Source organism: Brachypodium distachyon, chromosome 1, assembly GCF_000005505.3.
Source record: "Brachypodium distachyon strain Bd21 chromosome 1, Brachypodium_distachyon_v3.0, whole genome shotgun sequence".
Classification (NCBI taxonomy): domain Eukaryota; kingdom Viridiplantae; phylum Streptophyta; class Magnoliopsida; order Poales; family Poaceae; genus Brachypodium; species Brachypodium distachyon.
In genome coordinates, this window is record NC_016131.3 from 31,271,111 (window position 1) to 31,298,418 (window position 27,308).

The 27,308-nt window shown below is 46.6% G+C and overlaps 2 protein-coding genes and 1 long non-coding RNA gene across 6 annotated transcripts; 2 read left to right on the plus strand and 1 right to left on the minus strand.

Moving 5' to 3' along the window:
* The first annotated feature begins 13,373 nt into the window (after positions 1–13,373).
* On the plus strand, positions 13,374–16,195 carry LOC100844752 (tryptophan synthase beta chain 2). Its single transcript, XM_003563542.4, has 4 exons — positions 13,374–13,683; positions 14,367–15,446; positions 15,541–15,639; positions 15,767–16,195. Exons 1-4 carry the CDS (start codon positions 13,641–13,643, stop codon positions 16,015–16,017), a joined length of 1,473 nt encoding a protein of 490 aa, XP_003563590.1. The 5' UTR covers positions 13,374–13,640; the 3' UTR covers positions 16,018–16,195.
* Positions 16,196–17,566: 1,371 nt separating this feature from the next.
* LOC100845060 (protein RDM1) lies at positions 17,567–22,530 on the plus strand. Of its 3 annotated transcripts, none has more exons than XM_010229180.3 (3): positions 17,567–17,727; positions 17,817–17,966; positions 21,934–22,530. In XM_010229180.3, exons 2-3 carry the CDS (start codon positions 17,819–17,821, stop codon positions 22,326–22,328), a joined length of 543 nt encoding a protein of 180 aa, XP_010227482.1. In that variant the 5' UTR covers positions 17,567–17,727; positions 17,817–17,818; the 3' UTR covers positions 22,329–22,530. The 3 variants fall into 3 exon arrangements, with proteins under 3 accessions (XP_010227482.1, XP_003563591.1, XP_010227483.1); XM_003563543.4 differs by having other exon boundaries at positions 21,937–22,515; XM_010229181.3 differs by lacking the exon at positions 21,934–22,530 and adding an exon at positions 21,384–21,877.
* A 1,342-nt stretch (positions 22,531–23,872) lies between these two features.
* On the minus strand, positions 23,873–27,059 carry LOC104581512. Of its 2 annotated transcripts, XR_002965403.1 has the most exons (4): positions 26,769–27,059; positions 26,111–26,686; positions 25,758–25,817; positions 23,873–24,495 (listed from the first exon to the last, which is right to left on the minus strand). It is a non-coding gene; the product is annotated as an uncharacterized LOC104581512 (long non-coding RNA). The 2 variants fall into 2 exon arrangements; XR_002965402.1 differs by lacking the exon at positions 26,769–27,059 and having other exon boundaries at positions 26,111–26,755.
* Positions 27,060–27,308: the final 249 nt, after the last annotated feature.

The following is a 27,308-nucleotide window of genomic DNA, read 5'->3' on the forward strand; positions in this document are numbered from 1 at the left end:
GAGAGCTGGAATTTTGGGCGTTAACGGAAAGAAAGGATGAGAGCTCGGAGACAATTTCATGCGATCCCTCTAAGTGGGTTCGAACATTTTGCCGGGAAAGTTTACATCAAAGATTCTTGGGAGCCTAGATTGGAGAAGATCCTTGTCTACCGCAGAGAAGAACGCTCACGAAACAATGGTGGGGCAATTCTGGAGGAAATTTTGTGCCAAGGTTTAAAATTACAACGAATTTCAGTGCAATTTCCAAAATGTCGGTGGTCCTCGAAATTTTAAGCCTTTCAGTATAAAAATTTGATTTTGCCACAATTTGAGCCCAACCAAAATAGTTTACATAAACTTACCCTATCCTAAATCTTGTATGCCATTTTTCCTTTTGAATGAGAAGAGAACAGAGTAATTAACTTGTGCTGGACAGACTTATGTTCGCTACGATTTTGATATTTTTGGTAAATTTTCAGTGAATTTCAAACAACAAAATCTGAAATAGTTTTCAAAATTCCCTAATTTCTATAATTTGAGTCACTTTGGTGGGTGCCAAAATTTGTCCAGACGAAATTTTAAATGTTTTGTGCAATTTCAACCAAAGAAGATTTTTTTGCATGGAGAATATGACATAGAACAAATGCAAAAGTAATCACATTGGTGGTCAGGACTAAGAATCAGATTGGCCAATTTGCGACGGCATGGAGGATTGGAGGAAATGTCATGAGCGGAAACACTGAAGTGACTATTTGCAACTTGGTTAATAATGATGTAATGTGGCACATTGCTAGGCAGGAACATGGTTACATTGATAGGGTGGAACATGGTTCTGCCCTAGATACCACTATACATGAAAATGGGAACAGGTTAACGAGACAAATTGTTTGTGATTGAACTTTTGTCGGGGAAGATCATTGTAGTCGTACCTCTTGTGTTTCTATGTTTCATTTCGTGGGTAGAACCTTTAATTATGAGTGGCATGTAGCTGTAAGTAAAATACGTTCATTGCACTGATTAGACCATTATTCAAAACGAAAATGGCACTCCATTGATTAGGCCAAATTTCATGGTATTAAGGAGTAAGAAAACAAAAGGCGGTGTAAGGTTTTTGCCCCTGCACTTCGATTTCTTTCTAATCATTGCTAATGGCATCTAATAGTTTTTCCAAGCACCGTGCTGTGAGAATCCCGTGAGAATAAGGCTATAAGCCTTCAACTAAAGATGCTTTTTTACGGAAAAAAGACTTTAGGGAAAAAAAACCCCTTAAATATGATTGGAGCTTAGGATTTGAATCTTGGTGGGTGGAGTCATGCATCCACAACTCCACCACCACACCAAGAAGTGCTTCTCAACTAAAGATGTTTAATTACTACTCATGGCTTGGAGTATGTTACTGAACAGATTCCCACTGCAAAATTTCAATTCTCTCCATTCAATTATATTAGTGCTCATGTATCTGCAAATTAACTGCTCCGGGTTTTGCTGAGAATTGATTTTTCTTTATTTGTTAGTAACTTGAGTGCTTATGTAAGATCATTAGCACGAAGACTGTTTTTATAGTAATTTTTAGTTTGCTGTGTACTGAACTACTGCCTCTGATTCTAAATTTTTGACTCAAATTTGTCTAAATATGAATGTATCTATTCTTAAAAAGCGTTTAGATACATGTAATATTTCGACAACAATTTAGGATCGGAGGGATTATTTGTTTTGAATATGAAATGGGGATTAACAATATGCAGACTACTTTTGAAATCTTAGCAAGAGATGAACCAGCGTGCCCCATTTCAAATACATAATTAATTAGGTCTGCATAACTATTTTCACTTCCACCTAATCTTAGTCTGCCACTTCTTTGATTAATTTTTTCTCTCTTTCATATGATTTTTATGATATTATCGAGGAATTTATGTGTGTGAATTAATAAAAGATGCCGAGGAAGAAACCATCCATATGCAAGAATCGGCTACCATTTTCTTTATGAAGTACTTCGTAGATTTTTTTTTCAGGAAGTGATTACTAGGATGGTGCGAGTGCATGGATGTACTGTCCCACTATATGAGTTCAAGTCCTCGTGACACGATTTTGTTCCTCTGTGGTTTTGTGAGTTTAACAAAAAGATTTTCTCATTTTCCCCTAATAGTTTCTTTTATATTTCTGGAGGATCTATATGGGGTATTATACAAGGTAAAGATACACTATCTTCTTGCTAAAGAATAAAAATATATATGTGAAGGTGTAAAAACGTAAAAAGAAGCGTAAGGAATTGAATAAGAGCGCCATAATGTTCTTGTAATCTTAATTTAAGATGAGTAGTAAAAGTCTTGGGAATTATACTGTACTAGTACTATTTTGTCAGAAATAGAGAATGTACTCATGTTCAATGTTATCATCTTTCATCCATCATATAGCTGTCTAATATGCAAAGTGTACGCATCAACGTGTGGAAGCACAGCATGACAAAAACAATTAAGCATATGCATTTGAAATGCCAACTTCTCGCCAGATATATATAAAGTACTTACTTGTATTTTCATAGAGAAGCTCACGCGTCTAGCTATAGCATCTTATTATTAGTGGTAGTAATACAGATAATTTACTTTACACACCCTTACTTACATACGGAGTACTAAACTAAATTAATTCATGTAGATAGCTGCCCATGCATGGGATGGGACTGACGACTAACTAATAAAACTAAATTTAAGGAAGCATGCAGCAGGAGAACAAATCAATGGCGAATGAACCAAGTGGAGTAACCAGGCAGCCTCTTCCGGCTGATCGAGCTCGCCGGCGACGACCTACGGACAGAACTGAACAGATATATATTTTGCTTCTGGTCGATGGCAGCTCAATTAAGCTGCAGCGTCGACGAAGCTGGCGGAGGCGTGGAACCTGGCGATGAACTCCGTGGCCTTCCTGTCCACGTCCCGCTCCCCGACGTACCACAGCCTGTCTTCGTCGCTCGGCCGCACTTTCCTCGACGACCGGCGCGGCTCCTCGCCGTAGTAGTCCCGCCCGTCGCCGCCGCTGCCGCCGAAGCAGGACATGCTCCCTCCCATTGTTCCTAGGCTACAGTACCTTTGTTGTTTGGAGACAGGAAATTGGGATGCAGGACAGCTGCCTTGATTACACACTAGCTTCGATAGCTGCCTGCCTTTGCTCTTGCTCAAGTTCAGAGCGCAACCAGCCCAGCCCTCCCCAATTTATAGGGGAGAGAAGGCACCCCTCGAGCTCTTATTGGATGGACAGGATCTCCCCTCGCCACGATCTGACGGACACAACGTGCGTACATCGTGCTATATACCTGAAGATTCCGGAGACTTAGTGACTGACGGTGCAAGTTGCACACGGGTGAAACAACAAAAAAAGAACTGAAGGATTGATTCTTCTTTCTTCGGGCTAGCTGGCTGGCTTTGTCGTGTTACTGAAAACTACCTGAAAGTCTGAAGTCTGAACAGGTAACGGTGGCAAACGAACAATGCCCGGATTGGATCACTGGATGGATTTGAAGTGTCGTGAATATATTATGGTCATAATAGCGGCCAAGTAGTATTTTTTTCTGGTTTCTAGCCGTGCATTTTGTGGCAGTAGATCGAACAATTTCTTTTTCTGGAATGGCGTAATATAATCATAATATATTAATTCAGATAAGGGAATTATTAAGGACTGTTCAGATAAGGGAAAAGGTTTTTATTGGCGATAAGCCGGCATCTCAGAGTCACTAATACGTTTAGTCATTTCAGGGGCAATTTTATATGATTACTAATTAGCTAGCGTTCGTCCATCAAGATTTGGTCTATCGCTACATATATGCGCTGATCAGATCACTCACTGCGTTGCATGTAAACCAATGGTACAAGTTGCATGCATGCATGCAGGACAGCTATAGCTGCATTCAAGCTTGATTTGCAAGCAGTGCTGCACTTGCCTTGCTTTTCCTCACTTTGCATGCTGCCATTATATTCCAACTAATTAAACAAGTAAAATGCGTTAAGATCGTTTCCGGTAGCACATCTCTCTTGGAATTTTACCCCGTTGAGATTTCTCCGAAAAAAGGTTAATTAGCTCGAAAGTTGTGTGACGATATGCTGCAACTCAAGATCAGAAGGGGAAAAGGATATATACTGATGTTCTTTTTGTCTTATTTTACTGACTATGTTGCCAAGTTTTTTTTACTTAATTCTTACCTGTTGAGTCAGTATATAACATTTTTTTTACGAGCAATTGAGTCGGTAACATTAATTGAGCAATATTCAAGGTTGAGAAAAGAGTCTGAGTAACTAAGTGAATGCAAGGCATAAACTTAGTAAGTTCATCAACAGCTTAATTAGACAAAGTAAGCGAATGTACGTACATCTTGCGTGCATTCCGTGAACACATAAGTTCTTCAAAAAGAAAAACAGCAGCTAGCATTCATACTCTAGCTCTCTTATAAAGTACCATATTCGGTGCCAAACAGACATAGATCAAATTAAGTTCTTCTCCTTTTTTACTTGAATTATCGCACATGCATGTCCCGGAAGAAAGCTACATATGTAGCTAGATGAAGTCAATGAAACTAAAATAAAATTAAAGATTAGCAGTAGTCCAGTAAGTAATAAGGCAGGAGGTAGCACTCAGTCAAAAAGGAAGGACTGTACCAAAGCATATGATCGGAACTCCCAAAAGCCCCCACTAAATTAAGTAATTGCAAATTGCAAGTTGCATGGATGCACGCTTACAGCTTTCACCGCCTTTTTGGAAAGAATTGCACGGTCGTTCTAGAGATGAAATTTCTTTGCAAACTCTTTACATCCCTCTATTTTTAGTGGCATCACATCCGTGCAAGTATTGTGCTTGCAGGGCTGTAACCACAATGCTTATAATAAGAAGCTTTAATTTAGGCAGAATCCCATGTATGTATGATTGATGATCACTTGATCAGAGGTCTATGCTTGTTCGGCGAAGCCTACATGCGTGTTATATAGTTGATTAATATTTATTTTATGTTTGGATCGATTTCTTTTATTTATCTTTTAGCCAGTAGTGAAGTTGGACCAATTATGTCCTTGTGTTGATCTCTCCAGCTGTGGTCAGGAAAAGGTTACTCGCAAGAGACGAACCTCTCTCACGCATGCTGCATGCATATATTGGCCTTTTGAAGAAAGGAGCTAGAGGATATTTCCCTGCAACTGCTTCCTGCATGGCCAAGTCTTCATCTTTGTTTGGCTGTTCTACGACCTTTACATATTGCTTGCGAGCTATAGCTACTGCCAATCAATTGTATACTACCAAAGTACCAACCAACGGTACTACCAAGTACCGACCAATTGTACTAGTATTGTACCAGCTCAAACTTGCTTTGACCAACTTGAGCATTTTCCTTCCCTTCTACTCCACCTTTGTCAGCAAAGGGGGACTGACTTGTTTAAAAAACCTAACTAGCTAGCTTCTCGCGTAAGCTGGTTTAGAGACAGGAGACCAAGTTGCCAAAACAAATGACAATAAAGTGTCGCCAATGGCACCCGGAATATCACCGTTGCCCAATGCGTGTGTCGTCTCACTTGCTCCCCGTAAGGACGGCACCCCGGACAGCACGGTGCAAGCTCCCGGAAAGCCACCGGCCCGGCAGGTAGCCGGGCTGCAAGGGTTGCCCCGGGTGGCAGCGTGGAGGTTCCCGACAGGGTGCCCCCCGGAAAGGTCACTTGCCAGGGAGGGTGTGCCCTGGCGCAGGCGCTTACAACAGGGCAGGCGTCCAATGCAAGCAGAGTATTGGCGCCACGTGGCCGCTGGTAGGCTCCTGTTGTGCAGGGCTGGTCAGGCGTGGAGTATGGCACAAGCAAGCATTAAATGCTCCGACAGAAGCGTGGTTTCCTGTCTAGTCAGCCCATAGTGAGTGGCTCGCAATGAATCTAAGGCACGTACCGCCCCAGTTACAGCGCTTTGCACCATGCATGCATGCCAGCGCAGCGAGGGCAAGCTGCTTAGGGTCTTTGCTCGACACTTGTCCCCCATGCACCGAGGCACCTGTGGTATCTCCTTGAATATAAAAGGAGGACCCGCGCCACCGGTCAAGGGGTTCCGTTTTCCGAAGGTTAGACTCGAGCGTAGATTGCAATCCCGAGAGATTTAGTCCAGAAGTAGTAAGTAGCCACTTAGCAGAAAGGGAAGAGAGCGCTCAGGGGCTCCCCCGGCAACCTTGTAAACGCTTGTTCATTGACTAATAAACACTCAGAAGCAGGACGTAGGGTTTTACACTTCTGGGTGGTCCGAACCTGGGTAAACGAGCTTGTGCATTGTACGCTCGTCATTGGCCTCGCATCCCCAGTGTCTAAGCCCCGAGCATCCCTACCATGTCGGAGAAGAATGGGATCAGGGTGCTGACGTCCGTGCCATCCACCTTCGCGGACTGCAGCTCAAACCTCGGCAGCAGCTCGCGGACGGCCTGGGCGATCTCGTGCAGCTTCTCGGTCTCCCTCCGCTGCTGCTCCGCCAACTTGTCGTGGTTGCCGCGCGCATGCTTGGCCTTGCGGAGGAGATCTGTGATCCACACGATCTTCTTGGCCTTTCCAACGTTGTCCTCGCCCATCTTGACGAGTTCGCCCTGGGCGGTGGCCAATTCGGACTCGAGATGGGCGCTCCTTTCCTTGGCGGAATTGAGCTCCTTCTCCCGCCGTGCCAACGCCACTGCCGCGTCCTCCGTGGCCTTGGCCTGCTCCTCCAGCTTCGTGCGCAACGCCTGGAGCTAGGAGGAGTAGCTGCTGACCAGCTCGCTCTTCTCGTTGAGGCGAGTTTGGGCTGTTGCAAGCACCTCCTCGTGCTCCTTGTTGGCCTTCTCCCACGCCGCGGCCAGTGAGTCCAGTACTTGCTGGTGCTCGGTGCGTTGGGCCTCCAGCTGCCGGTGGAGCTCTGCCTCAGGGATGACCGGCGTTGCGGCCTCGTCCCTGGCCTGCCAAGCCCGGCGGGTCTCCTCCCTCAGCGGGGAGAGCTCCTGCCGCTCCGTCTCGACACCCCACCGCACTTCGCCCAGATGACCCTTCGTGAGCTCGTGGTGCTCCCTCACCTGGTTGAATGAGGTGACGAACGCTAGTTGCTGCTCCTTGATGGCGTCGAGGAACTGGTGCCCCTGATCGTAGATACTTGGGTCCCAGATGATTGGGTCCCAAGTCGCCCCGGCAAGGACGCCGAGGTCCGGGCTGGAAGTAGCGGCAGACGAGGGTGAGACCCTCGCTGCCCTGGTCTGGCCGGGGGGAGCATCATCCCCTTGCAGGGGAGCCGCCTGCTGCTCCCCAGCCGCGTCTTCCTCCACACCTGTGTCGGCGGGTTACGGATCTAGTGGGGGGGCCACGCCCCCAGCAGGAGTCGCCTCCTGCTAAGCGGCCTGCAGGGTCCGCGCCTCCGGCCTGCGGGGCCGGGTACGCGCCGTCGAGCCCCACTCCGGTAGTGGCGGTGGGTGCCATCACCGTCATATCTGGGGCGGCGGGGCTTGGCGCGGGAGCCGCCTCCGGCACGTCCCTCAGCGCTGCGTCCTCAACGTCGGAGGTGAGGTCGATCACCGTATCCTCCACCCCCGTGGCGGGCGCATTGGGACCTGTGGCAAGTGCAAGATAAGTACTCCAAACCAAATTGAGGTACCCGGCGACGAGCGCAAGGGAGTTCTGGGCAAGTACCTTGCGGGGCCGCCGCGCTTGCGGGGGTAGATTTGTCCCCCTCTGTCCCGGCTTCTGCTGCCGGGCTGTCCGTTGCAGGCCGGGTTTCGCCTGCAAACCAAGGTAATCACACGGTCATGGGTCAACGTGTAGGAGGAGCGTGTACAATGGAATCAGGAGAGGGGTCTGTACCTGCTGCGGGCTCCTCCTCCTCTGGGACCGGGTCGACGGCTGGCGTAGTGGCGGCACCGCTGGCCCGCGTGTTGGCCTGGCTGGCACCGACACTGGCCCGGGTGCGCGGCTTTTTGCTAGGCGCGGCGGGTGCAGCGTCGATTCTCCCCCTCTTGCCGGCTCCGGCCGGAGCGTTGTCCCTGCAAGGCATCAATGAAGAGGCGATGGAATCAAGGCAATCACGAATTTGAAAGTAAAGGGGGAGGAAAGACGTCAACTTGCCTTGGGGGGCTGAGCTTCAGAGAGTAGCCGGTGAAAATTCCCCGCTTGGGCAGGACCGTGAACCCTCGCTGAGTTGCCACAGCCCCGGTTGCTGCAGAAGCCACCGAGGCGCCTGCGGCCGTTGCAGAGGTGGCCGCTGCTGCTGGCGCTCTTGGTCGCCGCACCAGCGGCACGTCGTCCTCGTCCTCACCCTCCGCCTCAGGGAGGACTGTCCGGGCTCCGGCAATGCCGCCAGCCTCGTCGCCGGGCCAGCTGGAACCTGATCCCCCCTCGCTTTCCTCGGCCGCTTGCTTCCCACGGGCTGCGGGTGGCGGAGGCTTCGGGGCTGGGACCGGGGGATCGGACATCAGCCCCACTCGTGGCAGGGTGGGTAGCTGCCGATGATGTCGTGAAGGCCCGCGACGCCGGCGTGAAGGGATGGAGGCCCCGGGGGCAGCTCCGTGAATGGAACGTCCTCGCCAGTGATTCCCTTCACCCACTCCTGGATCACCTCCGGCGTCACACCCACGCTTTGCAGGCGCGTGGTGTCGCCGGCCCCCGTGTACATCCACGCGGGGCGGGACTGCAGCTGCAGCAGCGCGATGCGCCGGCTGATGTAGGTGCGCGCCACATCCAGATCGGTGAGCCCCGCTAGCCGCAGGGCCTTGATCTTCTGGATGATGGGAAGGAGTTCCGCGTCACGGCTGTAGCAGTCCCGCCAGCTGTCGTTACTTGCTGGCAAATCGGTGGGCGCATGGATGAACTCGTCGGGCTCATCCACGCGAACCCAGCACCAGCTCCCGCGCCACTCCTTCTCGATCTTCTTCTCGCTCCGCACGATGAACTCCGACTTCATCTTGTCGCGAGCGCGGAACGAGACCCCTGACGACATCGCTCCCGACTGCTCGACGCGCGGGTAGAAGTAATGGCGGAACAACGCCACCGAGGGCATCACCCCGACGAACCCCTCACAGAGGAATTGGAAGACGGCGAGAAGAAAGAGGGAAGTGGGGTGGAGTTGCGCAACCTTTGGCTGGTACGCCGCCATGAGAGCCTGGACAAAGAGAGAGTACGGAGGTACGAACCCGGCAAGGATGAAGCGGCCGAACACCCGGAAGTCGTTGTCCTAGTGCTCGCCCCCGGCGGGGAAGATGAGCGTCTCGCCGTACTCGTTGAACGAGGAAGCGACGGCGTGTCGAAGCTTGTCCACCCCCTCGCTGTTGTAGCCGGGCTTGAAGAAAGCCCGCGTGGCCCTCATCTCCCGGTTCTTCTAGTCTTTCTCCGACAAGGGCTTCTTGGGGGCTTTCTCGCCCTTATCGACCGCGGAGCTCGTGGAACCCTTCCCTCTCTTGGGGTCCTTGGACGCCATGGAGAGTGTGGGTGGCGATGAACAAGATTAGGAGCGCAAGGAGGGATGGGGATGAGGAGGATGAACTCGGGGCTAAGTGATTGCCCCTCAATGCAGCGGTGGAGTTTTATAGCACCACCTGCGCTGAGAAACGGTTACATCCGCACCCTACGGGTGCATTGGGGATAACTACGTTTTAAGAGGGGAATGCGAGACGTGGCCTTAACCACCCACGATTAAAGGGAAGGTTAGGGCGGAAATCTCGCCCCCACCGCTCCACCCGTAACGGCGGAGTCCCTGGAGCGGCGCATGGTCGGAAGCCCGAAACAACCCGGGACCCACGCGTCGGTTAGGGTGTAGCCCAGCAACCGACCAAGGAAGATTTTGCCCGGGAACAGGCGTTGCCGGCCCACGCCCGGGGGCTACTGTCGCACTAGTGGCACCCGGGGTACCACCGTTGCCCAACGCGTGGGTTGCCTCACTTGCTCCCCGCAAGGACGGCACCCCGGATAGCGAGGTGCAAGCTGCCCGGGAAGCCACTGGCCCGGCAGGTAGCCGGGCTGCGGGGGTTGCCCCGAGTGGCGGCGTGGAGGTTCTCGACAGGGTGCCCCCCGGGAAGGTCACTTGCCGGGGAGGGTGTGCCCTGGCGCAGGCGCTTACAATAAGACCGACGCCCAATGCAAGCAGAGTATTGGCGCCACGTGGCCGCCCGGCAGGCTCCTGTTGTGCAGGGCTGGTGAGGGCGTGGAGTATGGCACAAGCAAGCATTAAATGCTCCGACATAAGGGTGGTTCCCTGTCTAGTCTGCCCACAGTGAGTGGCTCGCAATGAATCTAAGGCACGTACCGTCCCAGGTACAGCGCTTTGCACCATGCATGCATGCCAGCGCAGCGAGGGCAAGTTGCTTAGGGTCTTTGCTCGACACTTGTCCCCCATACACCGAGGCACCTGTGGTATCCCCTTGAGTATAAAAAGAGGACCCGCGCCACCGGTCAAGGGGTTCCGTTTTCCGAAGGTTAGACTCGAGCGTAGATTGCAATCCCGAGAGATTTAGTCCAGAAGTAGTAAGTAGCCACTTAGCAGAAAGGGAAGAGAGCGATCGGGGGCTCCCCCGGCAACTTTGTAAACGCTTGTTCATTGGCTAATAAACACTCAAAAGCAGGACGTAGGGTTTTACACCTCCGTGTGGCCCGAACCTGGGTAAACGAGCTTGTGCATTGTACGCTCGTCATTGGTCTCGCCGGCGATCGCCGGAACGATCCCCAAGGCCTACTGCCAACCAAAAAGGGGGTGACTCGCAACCCCGGTGTTTAAGGCCCGGGCTACGACAGAAAGCAAGTTCAAACTTTCATTGGGCTAGGAAGCTTTTAATTTAGGCCAGATGAACACTTTGTAAGGATTTGAAAGTACTATAGATTATTTATATTTCCTTTTTTCCTTTTGGAAAGGTGGAGTTTGGTCAGGGTCTAGGTCAAGTTTTTATCAGAATTCTAATCAAATTCTCAGGTAACTTGACGCCGTGGTTTGCATTTTTTTTTTATGTTGAGAGGGACCAGCCCTATGTGTTAATTAATATGTTAACACAATCTGTAATTGTGGATAGAAATGGGGATGGTAGAGAACGTTGGGGAAAATTGCATGGCACCATTGTTCAGTTCATACCAGCTTCATCATGTAATTAGTGTACGGTTTTATACATACATTTTTGAAATGGTGCATGCGGAACATAAATTTTAGTAGGATACAAGTATTCATGACAAAAGTTGTGATGACACGGTACTCTCGTGCAACATGGTTTTGTACTCAATATTTTTTTGAATAAAGGGTTTATCCTGATTTCCATAAAAGAGACCACACAATTGGACGATTTTTCTGATGCAACAAACAATAACTAATGGACACCGATGTACATTCTTCCTTATCAAACCAGAGAGAGGGATCATATGCATTGCGAAAATGGCCTTTATATTACGAATAAAGCAACACCTACATATTATGTTATTGCTCAGAATGTAAAGCAACACCTGGGACAGAAGAGGGTTTAGGCAATCAGCATTTTCCAGGTTCCATCCATTTACATGAGGAGCAAATTCTCTGCTTTTGCATGGCCTAAAAGATGCTCCCCCTTTACATTTTTGTATCCCTTCGTTTGCTCTTGGCATCCACCTCAGCATTGGAGCATGGGTTTAATTGATGTAAGCGAAATGTGAAATATATATATAAAGGCCTAAGATAGTCCAAACGAGAACTTTGGACACTTATTTGTTCCGTCTTGTTCTCTGCTTTTTTAGCCTTGTGGTTTCTGGACATGGAGAATTGGAGAGGTCATGGATTCTGCTGATTGTGGCTTTTTTTTTTGTTTTTGCGAAATGCTGATTGTGGCTCTGTTGTGGATCGAGGTTGGACTGACAGAGTGCATTCCCATGATTTTGGGCCGAGCTCTGATGGGCTTAATCGACAAAATGGTTCGGTATTTGCTCTGACTTGTTGGGCTGTCATTAGCCCAGTCAGGTCCATCTGCGGCCGACGTCAATGAAACACACCATTACACGGCTGATTGCCTCTGTGTGTCGTTACGAGACACAATCAACTTTTTTTCCGGGGAAAACACAATGAATTTAGGCGGAGATCCAATCATACAGATATCATCCGCATCCAGTATCCAATACTACGAAACTATAACTTTCTGAGTACAAAACAGATGGTGTGGGCTGTGCCTCGACTGCCCTGATCATCCTCTTCCACGTCTACGTCGGGTCTTCAGAGCTCCCCGTCGGCGCGCCTGGGCTTGGCCCAGTGGCCATTTCACCCTGGATCGATGACCTAGGGCTGCCAGAGTATTTTTTTTTTCTTTTTCCCTTTTTTAGCCTTGGGCCTTTGGAGCGTTTCGTTCTACAGACAAAAGGCCCAGCCTCAAAACTGGAGACTTTTAGAAAGATTTTCTTTTTATTAAGTTAGACCCCTCCATCAAATGTGATTGTTTTTTATAGTTTGCTCGATAGAAAAACATGAACTGGACGAACACTATAATCTTATCTTATGAAATTGTAGAGTAGTATTATTCCACTAACGACTGGTGGCACCTGGCCATCAAGTTAACACCTAAGTCAACAACTTTTTTTTTAAGTACAAAGTGGACGCGTCCACAGATCATCACACGTACAAATTCGTTGTGTAGAAGATTAGAGTTGCGGTGGTATACCCGCAAAGTTAAAATAGATTACCACGGGCTCATCAGTTCACTTTCTAGTCAATACCTTATCTATCCGATTCTTCCTCCAGATTTTTTTAAACAAAATGTATCCGACTCTGAGACTACTTTCCCGAAACTAGCTGCACTAACGATTGACCGGCCCGTCGCCCGATAATCAAAACAACGATTGACAACCAAAAGGTTGCTATTAGTCACGATACCTGCCGCGGCACGCAGCCTCACTGGCTCACGGCCGGGGCCCGTGGTTGTTGGATCAGCGTGGTGAAACTGGCCAGGAAGATAATGGACACTCCCGGAAAAAACAAAGAGAAGATAATGATGGACTTTAAGGAGGGGCTGCTACCGCGACGTCTCCACGCCGCTTTGGAAAAAACTACTACTCTAACAACAATCTAGGAAAAAAACGTTGCCTCGAAGAAGACAGGTGCCGATCACTTTAGCTCCTCCGGCTACCCGTAGAAGAATACATCTGCCTCGTTTAGTTGTTTTTCGACCAGTAAATTAACATTAAAATTAAAATTCTGCGTCGTTCATGATAGATCGTCTCTCTTCGATGTTGCATTTACAAGAGATCAAAATCCCTTTAAAGAATAGAGATCAGAATCTCGTTTGACGGTAGCACGTCGTGGACCGATAGCCCAGTGGGGCTGTGATCCGATCCGGTTTTGAAAATGAAAACTCTGACGGGTCACGGGAGCCGTCAGTCTTCCCCGTCGCCGACCCATGCGGCACGCACCGCAGCGTAGTAGACGCCGCGCCGCGCACGTTACAGAATGAATAGGAGTAAAAGCAAAAGAAAAACGCTGCGCCTGGACTGGACTGGAGCACGGCCGGGGAGCTTTATTATAGTTGAGCAGCACGTACAGCAGCAGCCTGCAACATCTATAAACCTGTCGACGCCACCAACCGCGGCAGCAGAGCGCATCACGCAGCTCGCCGTTGACTCGCGACTGCTACCACTACTTCACTCCGGAGTGCCGCCGATTCAGGAAGGAAGGAAGGCAACGGCAAAGGGCTCCGGAACGGAGGAGAAATGGCCGCCGCTTCCATCGCGCTTCACCCTCCACGGCTCCAAGGTGCGCCCGTGGATCTTGATTCTTTGTTAATTATCGGTTCCTAGATTGGTAGGAGGGCAACTGGGCAAGAACCGGCGGGTTCTGTTCTCCTCCTCGCTCCACAAACACACACAAGAAAGATGTGCTTCTGTGCTTGGATCTGAAGGAGTTTGTCGTGCTTGTTGCCAAGTCCAAGTCCTGGGAAGTACCACCGCACCGTTCTTTCAAGATGAACTTGTCCAAGTACCCCCTCAGTTTTCATCTAAAAAAAGTACCCCCTCAGCTGGTGGTCATCCTTTTTTTTTCCATTCATCAAGTTCAGAGTATAGTTCTTTGCCAGACCTGGAGTCTCGAGATGTTTAGCCAGTCCGGATTATATTAGTTAGGGCCTGTTATTGAGGTGTTGGGTAAACATTTGCTTTAGGTGTCGACAGCACTCTGGTCCAAGTTAGTTGAGTGTAGATGGATAAGCTTAATTGCTGCCGGTATTTTAGCAACGAAAAAAACCCCACAAATTCAATGGATCGATCAACTACGTACTCCACATTTAACGCAGCAACGTACTAGAAAACCACCCAAATTGAGAGGTTGAACTAAATTCAAACCAGGGTTTCGGCTGTAAATTTTGGTTCAATTCAACGTGGTAATGGATCGATTGTTTACACATCCGTCACATTTTCCTACTTCTGCCTACATTGCATCAGGCCCAGGGAAAGCTGCACTCCCTCCTCGCATACCAAACAGGAGCAGAGTCACTGTCAGCGGTACAAGGAGCTTCGCCACCAGAGCCGGCTCGAATCCGGGGAACGTGAGCATCCCGAAGCAATGGTACAACCTGGTGGCCGACCTGCCGGTGAAGCCGCCGCCGCAGCTGCACCCGCAGACGCACCAGCCGCTGAAACCCAGCGACCTGTCCCCTCTCTTCCCCGACGAGCTCATCCGCCAGGAGCTCACCGAGGAGCGGTTCGTCGACATCCCGGAAGAGGTCCGCGACGTCTACGAGCTCTGGCGCCCCACGCCGCTCATCCGGGCCAAACGCCTAGAGAAACTTCTCGGCACGCCGGCGAAGATCTACTACAAGTACGAAGGCACTAGCCCGGCAGGGTCGCACAAGGCCAACACGGCCGTGCCGCAGGCGTTCTACAACGCCGCGGCGGGGGTGAAGAGCGTCGTCACCGAGACCGGCGCCGGGCAGTGGGGCAGCGCGCTCTCCTTCGCCAGCACGCTCTTCGGCCTCACCTGCGAGGTCTGGCAGGTGCGCGCGTCCTACGACCAGAAGCCGTACCGAAGGCTGATGATGGAGACCTGGGGAGCCAAGGTGCACCCTTCGCCGTCGGAGGCCACGGAGTCCGGGCGGAAGCTTCTCGCGGCGGACCCGAGCAGCCCGGGCAGCCTCGGCATGGCGATCTCGGAGGCGGTGGAGGTCGCGGCCACCAATGGGGACACCAAGTACTGCCTCGGCAGCGTGCTCAACCACGTGCTGCTTCACCAGACCGTCATCGGCGAGGAGTGCCTGGAGCAGCTGGCCGCCATTGGCGACACCCCTGACGTCGTCATCGGCTGCACCGGCGGCGGCTCCAACTTCGGGGGGCTCGCGTTCCCCTTCATGCGCGAGAAGCTTGCTGGCAGGATTAACCCGGTGTTCAAGGCCGTCGAGCCCGCGGCCTGCCCGACGCTCACCAAGGGGGTTTATGCTTATGACTATGGCGACACGGCCGGGCTCACGCCGCTCATGAAGATGCACACGCTTGGGCATGGCTTTGTCCCCGATCCCATCCACGCAGGTGACGATCGTTAATTTGCAGGTTTTGAGTAGTACTGCTTGTTTCGATTGTTTTGCGTGTTCTTGTGCTAATGCCGGACATTTTTAATTTGCAGGTGGGCTTCGTTACCATGGAATGGCACCTCTGATCTCTCATGTGTATGAGCTTGGGTTCATGGAAGCTATGTCCATACAGCAAACCGAATGCTTCGAAGGTACGAAGAGAAATTACTCTGTTCTGAATCTTGCGGTCGATTTTTACTTGTCTCTCGATCAATCTATCTGAACATTCAGATATTTACATAACAATCTGCTTCTTTTGATTCGGTGAATTGGCTGCAGCTGCCTTGCAATTTGCGCGGACGGAGGGGATCATCCCGGCGCCGGAGCCGACGCACGCCATCGCGGCGGCGATCAGAGAAGCGCTGGAGTGCAAGAGAACAGGGGAGGAGAAGGTCATCCTCATTGCGATGTGCGGCCACGGCCACTTCGACCTCGCCGCCTACGACCGGTACCTGAGAGGCGACATGGTTGATCTGTCGCACTCCTCCGAGAAGCTGAAGGAGTCGCTAGCCGCCATTCCCAAGGTCTGATGCTACCTGGAGATTGGCAGAAGAAATAGCACCGTGGAAACAAAATAAGATGAATAACGTGACAGCTTGATGAGCCTAGGCATGTCGGGTTTTATCTGCTGCCAAAATTATACAGGGTGCATGGCCAAAATAAAACCGAATCAATAAAAGAATTTCTACTGCTCCCTCGATCTCCAAATATATGCCATCCTAGCTCTCAAACTTTGCACCCAAAATATTTTCCCAACGGTGCCATCTTGCCTTGCCACGGAGGTGGCTTGATCCCGTGCCGTGCGCCAATGGAGGTTGCCGACACGTGAGAGCCTGAGGTCCTTGGCATGTGGGGCCAAGCTCCACGTGTTGGCAACCTAACACATGTAGTCCTGATATACCTCTCCCTTCAGAGTGGAGATGTGCACGTTATCCTTGCATCCACGAGACACCACTCCTCCCCTTCCCTTATATCGCCAAGACACAACTCCGCTTGCTTATTGATCACCCATGATCAAGACAGAAGCTTGACGCATTACGATGTTACATTCCTTCACTATTGTTTTTTTTGGTTGCGCGCGCTCGCTCTCTCTCTGGCACAACAAAAAATGCGATCCTTCTCTCTTATAAGCTATCCGTTTCATCTTGTCTCAATTTATCAAAAAATGGATGTACCTATTCCTAAAAAGTGTCTATATACATGTAAATTTTTGACAAGAATTATGAAACGAAGTGAGTACTTGATTTCTAAATCGATGAGCGAGGCGGGACTAATACTGTGCCACCTCAACACTGGTCTCTAACCACACCGCCACCACCAATGGCTCTTCGCCGATCTTTCCTCTATTCATTCTCTTCCCATGACGACATCCAACATCCCCACCTTTTAAGCCCTATATTACTAGCATCTAGAGACCGAGGGTATGTTTGGTTGATGACTAGCTTTGGCACAACTAACCTGAAGGTGATTCTAGCAGACAAAAAAAGTAGGTGAACAAAATAACCACCATAAGTATGGCTAGGTTGACAAGTATATAATTCTTAAACTCTATAAATATAACAGGTGGATCATACTAAGAAAGTAAGAAATATCATAAATATAACAGTAAATCAAAAACATGTTTAAGATACCGTGGCGATCTTATACGCCATGAAGATACATGATGTGTTTGTTTTAAGCCCAAGGTTGTCATACCAAAATTTGCGTAGCCAAATAGGCAAATAATTGGTCGTGGTTTTGCTTGTCCACAAGTTGATAAAGTTTGGAAAAAAAAAGTTTGCTAAAGAGAATTGGAATATCAAATGATAACCATCCAAATTAAAACCAAAATTTGACTAATATATATGGACAGTATGTGATCGTATACCAATCACATGGATACACTGAGCAATATAGGCCCACATTTTCGGGGGGCCGTGATATAGGACCACTTGCAAGTTGCAACGACCTTCAAAGTGTAAGTTTTGTGGACGTAAAAAAACGAGCTCGAAAAATCATTTTCTACTGTGTTCGGCCCAAGAAGAGAATCTTTCTGAAACTACCCTCGTTCAAGTCCCAAGCCCTTTCGCTCAAAAAGAAAAAATCCCAAGCCCAAGGACAAAGCGTCTTCTAAAGTATACCAAAAAAAAAAACTCTGAAAGAAGCGGACAGGGCAAGTGGAAGGTCGAGGACTCGAGGGTTTCGTCTCCGACGCCGCGACCTCCACCTCCGCCCTCTCGTCGGCACGTCCGGTGGTCCAGGTGAGTCCCAACTCTTCCCCTTATACAGTCTCAACGATTTCCGAACTGGTTGATGCTGGCGGCTGACCTCGTCGTGGGCCGTGTGGTAGATATGAAGAGGGCCGCGCCGTGGGAGGAGACGCTGGAGGTCATTTCCGACGACTCCTTGAGCTCGGATTCCGACGATGAGGCCGGGGAGGGTAAAGGCGAGGGCTCCTTTCGGCTGCCCAACTCCTCCAAACCTGCAGCTTCAGCAGAAGGTGAGAGCTATTTGACTATTTCGGTGATTTGTTCTTATCGCTCTAATCCATTCGAACGCTCATTACTTTGATACGCTGTCTTGTGAGAGCAATATCTGAATAACCTGCTGATTGTCACAATATGGTCCAATTGGCTCTAAGATGAATTAAACAAGTATAATTAGTGCAGATTTATACTAATATTATTGTTTTCACCAATGGCTCTAAGATGAATTAAACAAGTATAGATTCTTAGTCCTGGTTTCCTTGTATGATTAGTGCAGATCTTAGCAATTTAGTCGAGATGCAGGGTTAGTAGTAAGGGACTCGTTGTATTCCACCTTCTCAGAGTACCAACAATTTGTGTTTGTTCAGCAAAGTCTAATAGGATTGCTTCCCCAGCCCGACGTGAAGATTGTTCAGAATTGATCCCATCTCTCTAGATTTGAGGTGTAATAATTCTACATGCCACCGAACAAACTGCTTAAGTGTTAATGTTAACCCGCCTACTTTAGCAAAATATTGCATAGGTCCATATCTAAAGTCCCCTTTGATCATGTTGTATGGAATTCATGCAATCGAGTGATTTTTTTTAACTTTGGTGCACTATATAAATGTATTTTTTTTATCATGCATATCCTGAGATATCACAGCTGTTTTGGAGGTGTTGCCTGCTGTCCTGTCTATTAATCTTGCCCATGAGTATTTTTGTGTAAGATTTGATATCCAGATACTTGCTTCAGTTTATTTTGTGTAAGATTTGATATCCAGATACTTGCTTCAGTTTATTACGATTAATAAAGAAGGAAGAGCTCAGGTCGTGTTGAAAATAATAGTTTCCTACGTTCTGTCACATTGCTTGACATACGCTCAACATGCTCGAAGTAACTGATGCCAATGTACTATAGCTGTTTTACTGGCCAAGACCAACCTCTTAATTTTGTGTTTATTCTTGTGAGAGCAATATCTGAATAACCTGCTGATTGTCACAATATGTTTTTGCTTTTTAACTAGGGCCACGGCCCGTGCAATTGCGCGGGCAACATATTCAATATTTTCCTACTTGCTTTGTTGAGATTTTGAAAAAAAGTTTGTGTGCTTCAACTGGTAACTCTTGATACCATGATTAACTTCTATGTCAACCGGTCACGCCACTTTATTTGATTGTATAATAGCCAACATAAGAAATAGAATGAGCTTTGTCCACAAAAGAGTGTACTTCTCTCTTTCCAAAGCACTTTTGTGGATGGAGGGAGTATTTATTGTTTGCTTGCAATTTATTATATAAGAACTTAATATAAGAAATCATACATGGCCCCTTAAATCTGATTACTATATATAATCTCACAGTAAGAGATTCATGTTCGCTGGAGATAAGTCATTATATATGGCAACAAAGAACATTTTCATGACGTGGAATATATTTTTCCAAGAGTCGCTCATTCAAAGCTATACAAATGGATTATTAGTTGATTAGTTATTCACCAATTGAAACGGAGAGAGCAAAGGGATCTGGAGTCCACACTATCAGGGATGGCATTGGTTGGTAACTTTCCTCAAATTGAAATGGAAAAGGCTATTTTAAAGATCCATTGGCTGATATTTGTTTGAATAGAAAATCAGTGGTCAGAAATTTTGCTTTTTTGTGGGATTTCTAGGAGGTCTGTCTTTTTTCTGGTTGATTCGCCATGTACTTTTAATATATATTACAAATATTAGTTTTTTGAGATCTGTCCAAGTGCAATCGTGCTATATAACTGTTGTGGTTTCTCTAACTATAGGTATGGAAATCTTTCAAATGGGAGTTTTTAATATTACTATTGCCGCCAATTAATGTAGATTGTAAAATTATCTGAGGCCCACCATCATATTACTATTGTCGCCAATTAATGTAGATTTGAATATTACTATTGTCGCCATTTAATATTACTATTGTCTCCAATTAAGTTCTAGTACGACGGATGCTGGAAATAGTATGTTAAATAATATTACCTCTGTTCCTAAGTATAAGATATTTTTGCTTTGTCCTGAGTCAAGTTTTTAGCTTTGTCCTAAGTTAAATTTCATAAAATTTTGCCAAGTTTATAGAAAAATGTACTAATATATACAAAATCAAATAAGTATGTGTGTCTCAAAGATAGATAGATTTTATATGTTTGTCCTGCAGACCGCAGTGTATATCATCGTAGTGATCAATCAACAATTAGTGCATAGTGATGCTTCATCCGTCATGTCTGCATCTGCTTGATGCACAAACCAAATGCATGCATGGTGGCTTGACTCGGCTGAACGCACCGGTTTATTTAGGGAAGGCTGGACGCACCACTTTACACGTGCAGGGGACGTGCACATGGATGGTTGCCTATCGGCCTGTTCGAGTCATGTAAATACAGAAGTATATGTACGTTTTGTCACGCAAGATTATCTGAGACCCATCATAATATCCATGTTACGTAGACTGAACGGTTATAGATTAAAAGATCCACTGGAGGAAGGGTCAATATTTTCTGATTAATGTGGGATTTTCTAGGATTTTCTACCCTATACTTGCATGCACCACACCGTGTTTCACCTCTCTATTTGAATCGACTTGATACGTTTTGAGACGGCCAGCTTGATTTTGCGTTAGATTAGTCGGAACCTAAATCTGAGTGTCCATCTGCCGGTGAATCTGGATGTGTGTATACGTGAGCAGGAATCAAAGCCTTCTAATAGCTACGCTTGTGTGCATGTAGTCCAGCTTGGTTTCCTAATGGAGTCCGACAAGCCGATGGACAGGATGTGCTGCGTATGACTCGTGCATGAGCAGGAATTTGATTGTTTCCGGGTCATGTAAATATGGAAGTATATGTATGTTTTGTCACGCAAGATTATCTGAGGCCCACCATAATATCCATGTTATGTAGACTGAACGGTTATAGATTAAAAGATCCACTGGATGGAGGGTCAATATTTTCTGTTAATGTGGGATTTTCTAGGATTTTCTACCCTATTTCTCTTGCTCCTGGTTGCTCCGTCATGTACTTTTAATATATAATAGATGATACATTTGTGCAAATGAGAACACGCCTATAATAACTGTATCCAAGATTCAGTTCATTTCTCGCAACTAAGTTTGTCATTTTATAATGTTTATCAGGGTATGTAACTTCAGCATTTCTGAAATCTGTTTGGTAGGGTGTGGACTGAATTATGGGCTTAGCATTGACCTTTGATACCATGCTTTTTCTAGATACGGATCGAATAAACCAGGAAATAGTGTCCGCGAAAAGGATTATTAACGCTGACTTCAGTCCTAGAGCACTGCTTGCTTGGGACCCTGAGTTAGAGTTTACCCCCACCAGCGAGATCTGTCCGATTAGCTCATGTAGTTCTAAGAATTTATTATTTCTGAATAGAGTTGCATATTTGTCCTCTTAATAGAATGGGATACTGCAGGTGCATTGGTCAGGAGGGCTGAAATGTATCAAGAGTACATGAAGCAAATCCCAATTCCTGATCACGGCAGTTCCTTAATCCCATCCACTTCATGGCTGGGACTCGGAAGATCCGTGAAGTTATTATACGAGCAGCCCCTGCATTACCTCACCAACGTCCTCTTGAGACAGTGGGATCAACAGAGGCTCGGGAGCGATGAAGAGCACCAGCCTCTGGATGTGATCATCCGTCCTATGAAAGCTGAAGCCCTCATTTGGGCCACGGAAGAAGTCCATAGGATGACCACCTCTAGCCGCCACTTAGCGAAGCTCTGGGCCTCAGACCCGATGTATCATGCTCGCATAGACCCTGTGTTCCCCTCCACAGAGTTGCATTAGAGAACATTACAAGCTGGGCCTCCTTATTATCTCAAATTTGTTCTTTACTGCTGTAACCTGGCACAGTTTGGTTGCTAATGCTAGAAGCAATATAACCACATGTCATTGTTGTTAAAAGTTTGATATTTCATTGGCAGGGTTTCTTTTAACACTTGTGTTAGCTCTCTGAACAGCAGCCATTACAAAGAAGAGGAAACCTGGTGGTGTGGATTTCAGTGCTTTGAGCCGGCATGGGTATCGTGGCGGACCATCTGTATTGACAGTTGCTCCTCCAAAGGTCGAGCCTAACTGGACTTGGTCAACTGGGAAAGATCGCAATGACAAGGAAGTTCTGACTGAGTCTTATGAAGAGCGGGAACGCACAAGGGCTGCGGTAACTGAAGGAGAGAAGCTTATCGGTGTGCGGAACCCTCAGCCAAGGCAGACGGAGAAAGAGAAGGAGGCTTCATTCTCACAGAAGGAGAAGCGGAAGAGAGACCGTGGACAGGCCAGCAGGGGTAAGAACTATGTTGAGGAGGAGAAGCGGCTCCTGAGGGGGAGCGGCGTCTATTCTGGCTTTGATACTTGACACTCTCCAGAATAAATCTAGTAACTGAAGTGCGTCAGCACTGTGGATTGTTCCTTGTTACTAGCTTCCAACGTAATTACTGGTGTGTTTGCTGCTGTGATTTTGTAACGTGGGTGGTTGATGGAGCTTTCATGTGATTTTGTTTCCTCAATGTCTAGACTTCCACATACCTGCTGTTTTACCTTAACATTTTACCTCAGCAGGTACCATTTGTCCGGACGACCGTATTTCATCTTAGATCCTGAGAAGCAGCGTTGCGCAATGTGCCCCAACCGTTCTTAATGCACCCTAATTGTCCTTACTGGGTGAGATTCTAAGTATCATTTTTCTCTTTTCTTTCTGGTAAGGCCGCACATAGTGTTTTTTTTGTTGTTAATAAATTAAACTTTTGTGGTTTTTGTTAATAAAGCACTTTTTCTTCGACGGAGCCTGTGACCTTAATCTATTACAATTTATGTTTTGTAAAATAAAACCGATATCATTGTATTTATATTCATAAGTATTTGCCTATGGTTATGATTTGTATCACACAAGTCATATGTTGAGTAATTCTTGATCAAAGCGTCAAAAGAAATAAAATACTTTTTCTATCTTAGTATGGTTGTAGTAACTTTTTGCATGCACTAGCAACTAAAAGAACGTATAAAGTAGAGGGGCTTAGAACCATAAAATGCGTATGCACAGGAGGCACACACAAACAACACATGTATAGGAGGCGCACACAGACGACCATAATAAAGACACAAACAGGTCCTGAATTGTCCCAATTTTCTAAATAAGAAGAATTGCATATACAAGGTGTCAGATAACTTTTGCACATACAAGGTGTCAAATAACTTTCCTTTAATTTTTTTTGAAAGAATTGCGAACACAAGGTGTCAGATAAATTTCCTTTAAAAAATTGAAAGAATTGCAAATACAAGGTGTCATATAACTTTCCTTTAAATTTTTTGAAAAGAGGTGTCCTGGATTCTTGCTGCAATTTCAGCAACCAAGTCCCTAATAAACTGTAAAGAAGTCTCCCGAATTGTATTGGACTAGCTGTGTACGCGTGCTTGGCTGCGCTGCTCGCAAAATCGAATAGATCAGTTCATGACTCGGCCGCAATACTTTTGCTTCTACATTAATTGGTCACCTATAGTTCGTACTTCTAGATACAATTCGTATTTAGGACGGTAAAACGAACACCCTCCCAGCCCTCTCACGCTCTCAGCTTTGCGGCCGTTAGATCATGCTCTCCAACGAAATCTGGCCATCTCAGAGAAAAATGCAAGACTTCTGATTAAACGGATGTGCGTGGCTGATATACTTGATGCTTTATGGACTTTGAGCTACACCATTTGATAGGTCTTTTCTTTCGTCGACTTGGTAGGTCTTTTCTTTCGTCGATTTTTTGGTCCGAGTGGCAGTAGAAGAAGTCATTAAACGTCCCATATCTTCCAATACTGAATTCATTTATGGATTTTGTTTTAACTATAAGCAGATTCATTCATCAACGTCTCATGTCTCATATGAAAACATTGTATCTCACATAATGATACGTAGAAGGGAAAACGAACTCTATTAGACCAAATACAACCACTTCGATAACACTGTAAAAATATATGGACTTACAAACCTAGTCCTGACACTTTTCAAAATACCCTGCTCGACACTAATACCTGAATGTTTTCTACTACTCCCTCCGTCCCAAATTAACACTTTTCAAAATACCATGCTCCACACTAATACCTTGAATGTTTTCTACTACTCACTCCGTCCCAAATTAACTGACACGGATTTGTATAGGTTCTTATACAAATCCAATTCAGTTAATTCGGGATGAAGGGAGTATAAAAATTATGAACTAAAATCTGATGTAGTTGCATTGCACACCTGTATCACTGGGAAGATCTAACGAATTACCTAGAAATAAAATAGCCACCGCAAGTGATTTTGCATACAGAAGCTAATGACTTGTACAACAATAATGTAACTCTTCTTTCTTGTGAGAACACAATAGCGGAGCTGAATTTTTTTTTTGAACCCCCATGAAATAACATACATGCACAATCAAACTCATAATATATGGTTTCATGAACCAATATGAACCCTCACGAAATTAGCTTGCCTGTTCTTCCCTTACTGCTCCATGCCCGTGGGGTACAACTCTATCTGCATTTGTGTACTGCAAGAATGCATGAGTACACATATAAGAATGTACAAATTCAATAGATAGAAGCCCCCACAGAAAAAAAATACAAAAGAATGAATCAAGAAGAAGAATCCAAAATTGGTTTGCTTCTTAATAAAAGAAGAGAGATTAAATTCTGATCTGCCCGCTAGATCAAGATACACCATGAAGGTATATCAGGATTGAAATGGCTCAGAAATTGATCCTGTGCCCATGTTGCCATGATTCTAGACATGAACCTGGAAAGTGTACGGCTTGATGAACACCTTATCTTTCTGATCGGTATGTCAATTTCCCAGCAAAAAAAATATTAATAATCAAATGCTGAGTTGTGCTTCCCAGACAGCTGTATGAGTACCTCTACTTGATAATTTGACACACGTCATTTCTATGTTCTAATACTATAAAGCTCAGGAGTGTAATTTTGTAAACAAATATTATTTTAATTCCGTTATGCAACTAAAACATAAATAGAAAAAACATGTTTACAACAGAACATGTAAGGTAGATGATGGGGATTATCAGGACCGAAATGGCTCAGAAACAGATCCCATGCCATGTTGGGATGATTCTAGACATGAACGTGGAAAGTACACGGTTTGAGAATCACCTAACCTTTCTGCGTGACATGAAATTTTTCCCATAAAATAAATAAATAATCAAATGTTGAGTTGTCCTCCCCAAACAGTAGAGTTCTTCACCTCCCCACATAATTCGACAAAAACATCATTGATATGTTCTAATATTATAAAGCTTGGGGTGTAATTTTGTAAAACATGAGAATTCTAGTATGCAACTAAAACATAAAGACCTAAAACTAAATAGGGAGCAATGAAATTCTATCAGATAACAGCGAAAGAAATTCATTAAATTGAAGCCAGATAAAACAATGTGCAAATTAATAATGAAATTCTATCATGATACACACTAAATTAGTCAGATAAAACAATGTGCAAATGAGCTATGCAAATCACTACAATAAGAAAGGTTTAAGGCCTCAAACATGGGAATTATAAACAAAAGCAATGTTAATTAGAACATACCCAACAGTTCTTTGACCCAACATCATTGTTCACCTAAATATATAGTAACACTGGCAAGAGAAACGTGAAAACAGTGTTTACCATACCACAGGAACTGGCAACAACAGGAACACCGTTTGTGTGTCTCAGGTAACACAAATAATGAACTTAGATAAATAATATGTACACAAGTGCAATCAAAAAGGTAGATGGCAGTTAAACATGTATATATACCTTTTTCTATAAAAAAGAACTGGAATCAAAGGACGCCATAGCACATCTTGATATCTTTCCCTTCAAAACATGGCACAGGCGACAGAACTTATCAGAGATATAAAAACATACCTGTTCCCTTAGAGAAAGGAAGAAAACAAAATTAGTAGTCAGCTACAAACGTGTGAATTACAAAACTAAATGATGATGGATTTGTCAACAACAAACGTACAATCTCCGGTTCACATAAATAGCTGTTTAAATATAATTCATTAAATTATCAAGTAAAGAGTTGTTTATAGGTGGAATGCTATCATTGTGTACAAGTGTATCAATCAAAGTAGTCGCATACATAGCTGGCACTCGAGTTTTACCTTAAGCAGATTTAACCAACAGAGACGCGCTTGCTCTTCATCCCTACAAAGTTCCAGGCGCTCCATGCCGACAGGTTCTGTAGCATCAAACTTTTTGTCACAATGTAAGGTATATATCACTGAAATATTAATAGCTTGCATATGAAAAGAAAAGAAGGCGGCAATAATAGTATACATTATTTTGCCTGAAAATAATGGTAACAATTTATAGCAATAGCAGACAAAACCACTTTCCTCTAGACCAAGAAATTCTCAATTCCTCGCGTGTTGCTTTATCTCCTAGCAGTCTCTCCTAGCAGTCTTAGAGCATCTTGTTGTACTGCGCCTGCGCGCATCCGTGAGAATCACGGCGGACACCGCGCCACCACGATCCGCCTCCACGCGAGCAGCCGCGTCCTCCTCCCGTGTGACCGTCGGCATGGCAGCGAGGGGGGCCGAGGGCGAATGACGTTCCCAAGGGCCGGCGAACGAAGGAAGCCGCCGGAGGGAGATGAGCGCCCAGCCGCCACCCTCCTCTCCGCTGGCTCGTCGAGATCTCGCCGGGCCGCCCACCGGATCCTGCGAGTTCGGGAGGACCTGCCCCGCTGCTCGTCCGTCGTTGCTCGAGATCGAAAAGGAGGACGCTGGAGAAGATGCAGAAACAACGGAGAAAACTTACCAAGACAGAGGGGGCGGCGGCGGCCGGCGACCTGGGGCGGGGACGGCCGGCGAAGGCGAAAGGGGCGGTGGCGGCCGACGGAGGCGAGGGGGCGGGTGCGGCCGGCGTCCGACAGAGGCGAAGGGACGGCTGCGGCCGGCGACCTGGGGCGGCGGCGGCCGGCGAAGGCGAAGGGACGGCGGCGGCCGGCGAAGGCGAAATGGCTGCGGCGTGCGCGCAGCAACGAGTGAGCACGAAGAATAAGACCACGAGGAAAAAAAGGGACCTGCAACGAATTAAAAATGCCAGCGCACGACACCACGCGTCCTCCTGCATACACACCGACCAGGCATTATCGCACGCGCCCGCGAAAAAAAAACTGCAGCTACAGTAACCGGCGGTGGCATTCCCCGTAAATACACTGTGTGCTACAGTCCGTGAAAGTCGATGGGAGGACGAACAAACCACCGTCTTTAGGATTGTAGAGTTATATGTGTTCCAATTTCGACATTGGACTTGATCCTATTTATTTGTTGCCCTCGAACATCTCAAGAGACGTGT

What these genes read in the sequence shown, in the direction of transcription:
- LOC100844752 (XM_003563542.4), top strand. Translation starts at nt 13,641, where the DNA reads ATGGCCGCCGCTTCCATCGCGCTTCACCCTCCACGGCTCCAAG. An exon ending in CCCCGATCCCATCCACGCAG is followed by an intron (nt 15,447 to 15,540) that starts GTGACGATCGTT and finishes TTTAATTTGCAG; the next exon opens with GTGGGCTTCGTTACCATGGA. An exon ending in GCAAACCGAATGCTTCGAAG is followed by an intron (nt 15,640 to 15,766) that starts GTACGAAGAGAA and finishes AATTGGCTGCAG; the next exon opens with CTGCCTTGCAATTTGCGCGG.
- LOC100845060 (XM_010229180.3), top strand. Translation starts at nt 17,819, where the DNA reads ATGAAGAGGGCCGCGCCGTGGGAGGAGACGCTGGAGGTCATTTCCGAC. An exon ending in ACCTGCAGCTTCAGCAGAAG is followed by an intron (nt 17,967 to 21,933) that starts GTGAGAGCTATT and finishes CTCTCTGAACAG; the next exon opens with CAGCCATTACAAAGAAGAGG.